The 11,363-nt window shown below is 42.3% G+C and overlaps 1 protein-coding gene and 1 pseudogene across 6 annotated transcripts in view; both read right to left on the reverse strand.

The window, feature by feature from the left end:
* Bdp1 (B double prime 1, subunit of RNA polymerase III transcription initiation factor IIIB) overlaps window positions 1-9,796 on the reverse strand; it is a 93,373-nt gene extending 83,577 nt beyond the window's left edge. For all 6 annotated transcript variants that reach the window (XM_029543939.1, XM_029543944.1, XM_029543942.1 and 3 more), the window contains exons 1-4: window positions 9,384-9,796; window positions 4,675-4,951; window positions 4,364-4,473; window positions 3,426-3,485 (exon numbers count right to left, since the gene is read on the reverse strand). In XM_029543939.1, coding sequence (XP_029399799.1) covers window positions 3,426-3,485; window positions 4,364-4,473; window positions 4,675-4,951; window positions 9,384-9,595 — 659 coding nt within the window. In that variant the 5' untranslated portion in view covers window positions 9,596-9,796. The remainder of the gene's footprint in view (window positions 1-3,425; window positions 3,486-4,363; window positions 4,474-4,674; window positions 4,952-9,383) is intronic.
* On the reverse strand, window positions 864-1,934 carry LOC110329049 (annotated as a pseudogene).
* Window positions 9,797-11,363: the final 1,567 nt, after the last annotated feature.

Raw genomic sequence — 11,363 nt, forward strand, 5'->3', positions numbered from 1 at the left:
TTTTAAAGATTTATTTATTTATTATATGTAAGTACACTGTAGCTGTCTTCAGACACTCCAGAAGAGGGCGTCAGATCTTGTTAGGGATGGTTATGAGCCACCATGTGGTTGCTGGGATTTGAACTCTGGCCTTCGGAAGAGCAGTTGGGTGCTCTTACCCACTGAGCCATCTCACCAGCCCCCAAGAAATTATTTCTAAATCCCTCTCTTCTGCCTCAACTCTCACAGAGCATGTGCTAAGACACTCATCTCACACTAATGCTATTTCAAGTTCCAAATTAAAACTATATAATTTACATAAAGTCATTAATATAATAGCTTAACATTCTTTCTTTAGAGCTCTGTATGAGGGAAAACTACATTCATAAACTATTCATTCTGGATAAAAGACCAGAAAATTAGTTTTTGCAGCATCATTGCAGCTGCCTGACTGAGAATTCTTTATCAGTTACCTGAAAGGCAGCTGATTCTAAATTGGTCCCATAGATACATGGTTAAAATCCACTACCAACCCATTTGAAGAGTGGCAACTGATGCCTCAAGTTCTTGTGGAAAACCACAAGAATTCTGTGTCTAACTTGGGGGGCAGAAAGATAATAGGGCTAAGTCTTCACTGGATTTAGCTTCATTTACAATTTAAAACATGCATAACACATTCACCATACATAAAAATAAGGCAAGAAAAACAATTTATCACAAGAAAATAAACTCTTTTTTTTTTCTTTTTTTTTCGAGACAGCGTTTCTCCATGTAGTCCTGGCTGTCCTGGAACTCACTCTGTAGACCAGGCTGGCCTTAAACTCAGAAATCACAAATCCGCCTTCCTCTGCCTCCCAAGTGCTGGGATTAAAGGCATGCGCCACCACTGCCTGGCTGAAAATAAACTCTTAACAGAGACAACAAATACAAATTCACAGCAACTCAGGCCTTCTAGGTGGCCAGGCAGAGCCAAGTACTTCTCAGAGTAAGCACCAGGTGTCAGTTAACTCATGGCAGAGAAGTTCTTCAAAGGTTCAGTTACACAAGCTTCCAAATCAAACTCATCCTCCACTTGGCAGAGTTGCTTTCTGTGAATTCTGTCTCCATTTCCCCAAGATCTACAGGTTGTATTTCTTGCATATCACATCCTTTTTCAGCAGGAGGATCCCAAAACTGCAAAGCCACCTTCCAGAGTTTAATCTGTTGGTCCCATGACTACCAGCTATACTTCTTAAATTTGTTGGGAGTCCTGGGATGGATTCCAGGCTGTCGCAGGTGTCTGGCGCTCTCCTTAATGTATTGTTATAGGCAGTAGTGTTCTTCCCATAGTTGATCTGCTTCTGCCTTCTCATGGAAGACACTTTCATCCGTCTCCACATCAGCAGGCACTGAACACATAGACTCCTTTGAATCAGAACTTCCTGATGACAATCTTCTCTCTCTTCCAAAGTCATTTATGAGTAGTTTTCTTTCGTACCTTGCAATCTCTTTGTTAACTCTGGTCCTCATTTCATCTTCTCCACCTGCACTTGCCCAGTCAGAATATCTAGAACGGTGCTTATGCCCTTCAGGAGTTATAAAGCTTTCAGGTCGGCAGTCCGCAGTCTGGAGCTTGCCTTCCTGAGAGTCCTCGGGCTTCCGGTCCCTTCTGTCCAAGACTCCATCTCGCAGGGGCTGATCCCGCGGGCTCGCACCGACTCCCATAACGGGGTGAGCTTCTAGGTCTGCAGGCCATGACGACAGAGGTCTGAAGGGCAGCTCAGCGGCAAGAACCTCACTCAGCAACAGCACTGACAAGGTTTTTTTTTTTTTTTNTTTTTTGGTTTTTCGAGACAGGGTTTCTCCGTGTAGCCCTGGCTGTCCTGGAACTCACTTTGTAGACCAGGCTGGCCTCAAACTCAGAAATCCNCCTGCCTCTGCCTCCCNAGNGCTGGGATTAAAGGCCTGCCCCACCACTGCCCAGCTCAATATCTAGCTTTCTGAAATATGTATACTAGAATATCTTTTTTTAGTTTTGTTTTATTTTCTTAGATCTATGAGGCAGGCTCTTGCTATGAAGCTCAAAATAGCTAGGCACTCATTCTGTAGGCTCATGCTAGCCTCAAGTTCAGCCTCTCAATTGCTGGGATTACACAGATGCACACCCACATCCAGCCCTCAGGTAGTCAGCCAACAGCAAAAGTCCATCAGAACCTCTTGCTCCCATCCAATTATAACTATTAAAAAAAAAAAAAGATTTCAAATCTTTCTTTTTCCTTCTACTACACTGGCTGATAATACCTTATTGAAGCACACATACATTATAAATCTGAAATGCTATATTTAAATATTGGTGAGCAAGTGAGATGGCTCTTGCCACAAAGTCTGACAACCTGAATGTACAGCAGTAGCAGTGTGCAATCTCCAGAATGCACACTGACTGCCACAAACTGTCTCTTCACCTCCATATTCTCACCATGGCATGCATGTGCCCACATACACACAAATACACACTGCATACGCACAATGAATATATGTAATAAAAAAAGTGTTTTAACTGGTAACATTTGTTGCTTAGTGGGGTGGGGTGGAGGGTTGGGAACCACAGACTTTTAAACCACAAAGAAACAAAGGTGGAAAGACTTTTTCAATATTCCCTTTGTTCCTTTTAATTTTTTTACCACGCAAAGCTACTGTGTTTGACAACAACTCCTAATTTGCCTAGCACATTTAATCCTAATACTAAAAGCCAGAGGAGACTAATCTCTGTAACTTGAAGGTCCAGACTGATCTACATGGCAAGTTCTAGACCAGCCAAAGCCTGTCTCAAAATAAAACAAAACTTCAATTTGAGTATCTTTAATTTAAAACTCATGAGGCCAGTGAGATGGCTCAGCGGGTAAAGAAAGGCCTGACACCTGTGTTCAATACATGGAACCCACATGTTGGAAGAGAACTGACTCTTAGGCTATGTGTCCTATGACCCTCCATAAGCTATGACACTCCCATGTACAAAAAGCTCCATTTGAGGGTTGGGGGTAGGAGGGTGTTCAGTGGATAAAGTACTCACCCACCAAGTGTGAGGAATGGAGTTTGGATCCTTAAAACCCATATAAAAGATAGGTAGGCTTAGCAGCCAGCACTCAAAAAGCATAGACAAGGGATTTCAGAGGCAAGCTGACTAGACAGACAAAAATCAACAAGAAACCTTGCATTATTACATAAAGTGAAGCACAACTGAAGAACACAACACACGCCCATACAAGACACACATGCACACCAAACACATACACATGCACAAAAAACAGGCCAGAACAGAAAGAAAAGGAAAAATCAAAGAACCCTTAGATTTCACTTTCAGTGTGTCCAAGGCTGGGGGTAAGTCAGTGGTGGGCACCCGTGGACCTGATGTGGTACACAGCAACAACAGGAAGCACACACTAAACAGGGAATGATAAGATGCTCACTCTCTCGTTGGGGTGGGAGTCAAGGATTTCTCAGGTTTCTTTTCTTGTTCCACTGAAGAACTGTTAAGTACAAATAAAAGCATACATTTTAATAAATTAATATTTTAGCAATTTTCATCATAATCAGAAAAAAACTCTCTTAGCCACCATTTTTCATATAATATACTATAGCACTTAATTAGTAATGTTCAACAATCATTTTTTAGTCATGCCTAGCCAGTGAGAATTAGCTCAGTGGAGGCTGAAAACGAGCTTGATTCCCAGCACACACCAGCCAAAAACAAATAATAGGAAGAATTTTTTAGTCAAAAACTCATCAAGAACCAATAACCTGCTGGGCCCTAAATAAATACTTTTCCCCCACTAACTCCTTAATGAAGAGAGACTGGTAGCCTTGGGAAATGAAGCAAGCTAGGTGGCTCATCTCCAGACCTTCTTCAACATGGCCAAAGACCTGGTGAATGCAAAAGAGGCCTATCCTGAAGACTATGCATGCTAAGGCCACCTACGACACCACCAAAAACAGAATTATGATGTCTGCCTTCCACCTCAGGCTAACGTTAAAGAATTAAAGCTTTGTTCATGAAGCACTTGTGATCCAAACTACACGATTACCAAAGAAATAGGGCATAAAAACTATATTCCTTTATATCACATTATAATACATAAGAAATAGAAATTACACTACCGCCCAATAACTAAAACAAGAAGCCTTTAATTCTAGGAGATAAAGGACACCATTATCATCCCAGAGAGCAGTTACTTGCATAGGCTTAGACCCAAATGTATCCATACTTATTTTGTTAGCAACTTTATCTTTAAAAGATAATACAAATGCTATGAATTATTCAACAAGCTTCTGAACAACATGAAACTGTACTCTAAAAGTGACATCATTACATACCCAATGAAACAAAGCATAAATGAACTTTACTTACGTCATTGGATTGTTATCTGGAAGGTAATATATGAAGTCTCTCATAGTCATTTTTGAACGATCTGGTGGTCCCTGGCTTTCATTTGTAGAAAATTTGTTTTTCCATTGTTTCTATATACAGAGATTTTATAAACAGATTAACTTCAGATGCACTAAACTCAAACATACAACTGGACTACGGAAAGGCTGGACTATAGGAAGGTTGGGTCAGGGGGATGGACTGGACTATAGCAAGGCTGGGTCAGGGGGATGGACTGGACTATAGCAAGGCTGGGTCAGGGGGATGGACTGGACTACAGTTCACTCACTTACCTTTTCCTTTCTCAGTTCCTCTTTCAACATCTCCCTCAGTTTGCGGGCTTTATAGATTCGGTATCTGTCTGAACACGGCTGTTTCTCTTTAGCTGGAGTAGGGTTTGGCTGTGGCGCATCATGATTAGCTGTAGATAAGGGGCGACTCTGTGAGGGGGCACTGCCAGGAGGCTGAACAAGACTAGACGTGCTTGACACTCGCTTTCTTCTCTGTGAAGAAGCAGAGGACAATGTGCTGGACTCTGCAGCATTATTTTTGTCACCAGTCTTTTCATCACTATTGGAATTAAAAAGAAAGGGAGAAATCATGACTCATCTCTTTCATATATTAGTTTTAAGACAGCAAGGTCTCACTGAACAAAAAGAAAAACAAACATAAAAACCAGTAACTTTTCATTGTTATATTGATTACAACAGAGATGCAATAAACACTTCTTTAAAACTTTCTCAACTTTAAGTGGTAGCTCATACTTCCAGTCCTAGCACTGTGGAGGCCGAGGGAGACCGACTGCCATGAGTTTGAAGCTCGTCTGGGTTACACAGTGAACTCCAACCAGCTTGAGCTACCTACTAGGTAGGACTGTCTCAAAACAAACAAACAGAGACTAGAGAGGTGGCTCTGGACTTGGGAGCACTTCTACTTTTCAGACTTCGCAGCACTGACATCAGGTGGCTCACAAACACCTGGAACTCTGACTCCAAAAATCTGACACTTTCTGGGTCCATGGACACCTGCACACATGTGGTATTCACACACACACACACACACACACACACACACACACGAATCCTTTTTTTTTTAAAGCTAAACAAATTATCAATACAGTATATGTAAATTCTAAGGAAAATTGTTATTCTTTTTCAAACTTAGTTCCTAAGCACAATAGAAAACATTAACAATATGCTGAATTCTTTGAAGTACCAAAAAACAGAAAACCCCCCAAAACAAAATTGTCACAGAACAAAGCTTAATAAGCCAATTTTTAATAACTAGATAGAAGACTGGATTGTGTTGTTGTTGTTGTTTTGCTAAGTGTCTGTAACCTCAATACTCAGAAGTGGAGGCAGAAGGATCAGAAGTTCAAGACCACCCTCAGCAATACAGTGAGTTTGAAGCTAACTTAAGCTACATGAGACCCTAGCTCAAACAAAGCATCTATCACTTTAAATCAAATATTGGCTATGGTACAGATTAGATATAAATTGCTCAGAAATGGAGCTGGAGTCATGAACTCAAGGTTAAGAGCACTGGCTGCTCTACCATAAAACTTAGGTTCAATTTCTAGTACCCAGACAGCCGCTTACAACTATCTATATCTCTAGTTCCAGGGGATCCAAAATCTTCTTTTAGTTACCATGGGCACCAGGCATATGTTGCACTGACACACACAAAGGCAAAACACCCATATACATAAAACGTTTAGAAAGTGTAAGAAAAAGCCCAGCACAGTGATGCATTCCTCTAGTCACAGCACTGGGGACGCAGAAACAGGACTGAGCCCAGCTGGTCTACAAAGAGAGTCCCAGAACCACCAAAGTTACACAGTGAAACCCTGCCTCAAAAAAGAAAAGAAAACAGACAGACAAGAAAAGGAAAAGAAAAAGAGAACAGGAATGTAGCTGAATAGTTAACATTTATTTCTAATAATGCACTATATTATGGTAGGATAACTTGATTGACAATATTTTTTATCACAAGAGTTATAAAAAAGATCTAGGGGCTGGCAAAATGGCTCAGCGGTTAAGAGCACTAACTGCTTGTCCGAAGGTCCTGAGTTCAAATCCCAGCAACCACTTGGTGGCTCACAACAACCATTAATGAGATCTGATGCCCTCTTCTGGTGCATTTGAAGTCAGCTACAATGTACTTATGCATAATAATAAATCACTGGGCAGTGGTGGCACACGCCTTTAATCCCAAAACTTGGGAGGCAGAGGCAGGCAGATTTCTGAGTTCAAGGCCAGCCTGGTCTACAGAGTAAGTTAAGACAGCCAGGGCTATACAGAGAAACCCTATCTCAAAAAACCAAAAATCAATCAATCAATCAATCTTTGGGCCAGAGCAAGCAGGGACTGAGCAAGCGGTGTTGACCAGAGCAAAAGGGGCCAAGTGGGGCCCAGAGCGAGCAGAGGTCCTAAAAAAATTCAATTCCCAACAACCACATGAAGGCTCACAACCATCTATACAGCTAGTGTGTGCTCACACATGTAAAGTAAAGAAATAAATCTTTATTTAAAAAAATCTAGAATGAGCTGGAGAGATGGCTCAGTGGTTAAGAGCACCGTCTGTTCTTCCAGAGGTCCTGAGTTCAAATCCCAGCAACTACATGGTGTCTCACAGCCATCTGTAATGGGATCTGATGCCCTCTTCTGGAATGTCTGAAGACAGCAACAGTGTACTCATATACATAAAATTAAAAAAAAAACAAACAAAATATATAATAATAATGATGATGATCTAGAATGCTCTTAATACAAAGAAATAATAAACTTTTAAAGTGATACCATTACCATGACACAATGTAAATACATACTGAAATAACACATTGTACACATTGTACTCCATAAATATGTACAATTACTTTGTATCAGTTGAAAATTTAATGTTAAAAAGAAGTGTAGGGGCTAGAGAGATGATTCGGTGGTTAAGAGCACTGGCTGCTCTTCCAGAGGACCCAGGTTCAATTCCCAACACCAGCAGAGCAACTCTGTTTGTAATTCCAATTCCAGGGTACCCAATACCCTCACACAGACATAAATACGGGAAAAACACCAATGCACATAAAATAACAAAAACAATAATAGATTATTTTAAAAGGAAACTGAATCAATTAATTTAAGTGTACTTTTATCATATTTTATCATTAGTTCCATATAAAAACAGAAGCTGCTTTAACATATAAAATGATCTCTTTTAAATTCTCTCCTTAAAGCTGAAGATAGATTAAACTCAGTCTAACATGCTCAAGGCCCTGAGGTTCAATCTCTAGCACTCCACTGTAGCTCTTAGAATGTAACACGTAAATCCCTGGCATCTTATATGTTAAATGTATACTCCGTTGTTTCTACAACTAGCAAAACGAATGCTCTCATCAAATAAGGAACAAGGACCAGGGATGTAGTTAAGCTGGCAGAGAGCCTGAACAGCACGCAGAGCCCTGGTTTTCATCCCAACACGACCTAAGCCAGGCATAATGGCACATAGCTGAAACCTCAGCCTTCAGAAGGTAAAGCAGGAAGATAAGGCCAACCTGAGCTAGATGAGACTCTACCTTAAAAACAACAACAACAACAAACCTTCCGGGCCTGGCGGCTCATGCTTTTAATGCCAGCACTCAGGAAGTAATAGAGTTCCAGGAAATTCAAAGCTACATAGTTAAATCTTGTCCCCCCCCCCCACAAACAGACAAACTATATGTGTGTATATACACATTCACGCATATAGTTTATATGCGTAGTATATGATGTACTCTTAATTGTCAACTAAAATATTCTAGAGCATGTCTCAGGACTATGGCCTATGGGAATTTATAAAATATCAATCGTTATGCACTGCTACATAGTTAACAAAAATTTCCAAACTCCTTGGAACAGTGACCAATATTGGTATTTCTATTCTAAACAGAAAATTTTCAAACAGATCCAAGTAAAAAAAGAATGTTGAAATCATGGTGCATAGTAGGAATGCCAAAATAACCCACAGCACAAACTCTGACAGAAGAAATGCTGTTACTATGCAAACATAGTTTGTACCATCTCCCCTGTCACTTAATGTGATTACTTACTGGCTTCTTCCTCTGTATATTATAAAACACTACAGTCACCGTATTAACCCGTCACATGTTTAATTTGTACCATCACCTTTTCTCCACTGTTTTGTTTTTTGAGACGGGGTCTCACTACGGGGCTCTGACTCCCTATTGCTAGGACTAAAGTTGTGACGCTATCACCGGCTCTCATCACCTTTTTTGGAAACTAGTAAATTTGGGGGAACTATTCTGCCATGTGGCGTGCAGAGGGCAGTCTATGTAATCATATCTGATCTCACAATGTTGTTCTAAAGGAGGTACTAACTTCACACCAGGAACAAATTTTCTCTGAGAACAACCTACTTAAAGTTGTTAGGCTAAGGAGGAGCGTCCTAAATTCAAATGTGGGATTTGTCACTAAAGCCTGGCGTCTGGATTCAGGAAACGTAGTAACAATAAAGAAGTACGCGCTGGAACCAAAATAAGAAACCTAAGCCTCTTCCCTTTGACAAATGCTTCGGGAGTGGCTCAGGGGCAGGGCGTTTGCCTAACACTCCATGGGGCCCTAGGTTCAACCGCATCACCGCGTGGAGGGAGGAAGGAAAAAAAAAAAAAAATCAATCTGCATTGGTGCTTTCCTTTTAAAAAAATAAATGTTCACAAAATGAAAATCCCAAAGTGCTTTCAGTGTAAAGTACTCCAGGACAATTAATTAAATTTCCAAGTGATGGTGCGTCTATATTCTTGTCTTCAAAATCTTTAAGCCTGGATTCCCATCCCTGTAAGACACTGTCTCCTCGGGAATCTTAAGATCGTGACAGGATCATAGTAGTCTCACGCTCTGATCACGGAATAAGACCACAACTAGAAGTGGTTTCATCCAGCTCAAGTCAAAGGCTTGTTGCAGGAGAGGTACTCCGTGGTAAAAATCCAACAGCTCGGCTTCACGGAAGACCTTACCTGCTCCCGGGAGCCTGTTCCTGGGGTTCTGCTCCCCCGGAATCCACTGCAGGCGCGTCTGTGGGCTCCGCTGGCTTCGGAGCTGACTCGGTGGCAGGCTCCGGAGGCCTGGGAGCCTCTGGTCCACGCTGGGGATTGGGAGCGGCGGAGCCCCTGGTCCCTACACCAGGCCTGACATTCGGCTTCACGCTAAGGCGTGCCCTGCGGAACATGGCGGAGCCAGGGGGCCGAGAGCGGCGGCTCCACGGCCGCGCTCAGCCCAGAGCCCCGGCCGCTGCCCGCGGGCTGGCACTCTCGCCCTCCCACGCGTCCACAACCACCAGCCCAGCGCTGGCTACCGCAGTTTTGCGCCCCCTCCGCCTCCTCCGCTCTCCCGCCACCGCCTCCTCTTCATGACCCTGCCACACTAGAAGCTAAGTTTCTCCTCCCCGCGTCCCGGCTCCCGAAAGGCGCCGGAAGCAATGCGTAATCATTCGGCGCCGATGATGACGTCAGACTCCGGGCGCCGGGAGCCATAGCAACTGCAACGCTCTGTAGCTTCGGTTACCTGTGAACCAGAGATTTTTTTTTTTTTTAATTTGGAGACAGATATTCTTTCCTTTGTAAGACCTCGGGAGTTGTTGAAAAGAGAGAGCGGAAGCAGCTGAATCCTCCGCCTCAAACTTTTTTTTTGTTTTGTTTTCGAGACAGGGTTTCTCTTTGTAGCCCTGGCTGTCCTGAAACTCACTCTGTAGACCAGGCTGGCCTCGAACTCAGAAATCCGCCTGCCTCTGCCTCCCAAGTGCTGGGATTAAAGGTGTGTACCACCACTGCCCACCCGGCTCAAACTTTTAATTTCTCCCCCGTGGTGCTAGGGTTTGAACCCAGGACCCCTCACAATCCCTGCATACTTGGCATGCACGCGGCCACGGAACTCCCATTCCCAATCTACTTAACTGAATCTTTTCTGAACTATTAAGGAGTTTTCGAGAAGAGTCAAAGTGTGCAAGAATGCAGAGCATCTTGCTGCAATCCCAGCACTGGAGAGACGGAAATAAAGAGGTCACAAGTTCCGAGCCCTGGACTATCGAACAAGACTTACCGCAAAAATACAATAAGATAAAATAGTATGAGAGTAGTGCCTTAGCACCAGTGCATCCCCAGAGCATAGAACCTGTTTGTTTTAGGGTTTTTGAGAGAGGGCCTCTTATAGCCAAGGCTGGCCTTCAACTCTTGATCCTCCTACCGGCACAGGCTCAATGTTGAGATTACAGGCATGTATGGGCTACCCTACCCTACTAGGAAAAAAAAGTTTTAACTATGAGTATGGAGGGAGCGAGTTTGTGGGAGGCCAAAAAGTTACAGGTAGTTGTCAGACTCCTGATGCTGGTGCTGGGAACCAAACTAGGACTGAGCTATCTGTCCAACCTCCGCCAAGAAATTTTAAATTGAGTTAAAAAAAAAAAAGTTGAAATTCCATATGAGGAAATTGCAAAGAGAAGCCGTGAAACACTTCACAGGAAGAAGACATCCACTATATGGGCTTTTGTACACTTTACAATAAAAACCGTATTGCCTGTCAAAAATAATTATACTCGGGGCTGGAGAGATGGCTCAGCGGTTAAGAGCACTGACTGATTTTCCAAAGGTCATGAGTTCAAATCCCAGCAACCACATGGTGGCTCACAACCACCCATAATGAGACCTGATGCCCTCTTCCGGCGCGTCTGAAGACAGCTACAGTGTACTTATGTATAATAATAAATAAAATCTTTTTAAAAAAGGGTCTTTAAAAAATAATAATTATACTCCAAATTTTGCACACTAATGTGAGTATTCTTGATATGCTTCCAGAGATAGCAACGGAGCAATAAATAAGACATTGTATATTACAGAGGAGAAAACACAAAGTAAATGAACAACATCAACAAGAATATATTAAATATGATGAGATTTCAAGGGTGATAGAAGAGTCCTGAGGTACTGGCTGTAGGGCAACTT

This window comes from Mus pahari, chromosome 11 (assembly GCF_900095145.1).
Source record: "Mus pahari chromosome 11, PAHARI_EIJ_v1.1, whole genome shotgun sequence".
NCBI classification, from domain to species: Eukaryota; Metazoa; Chordata; class Mammalia; order Rodentia; family Muridae; genus Mus; species Mus pahari.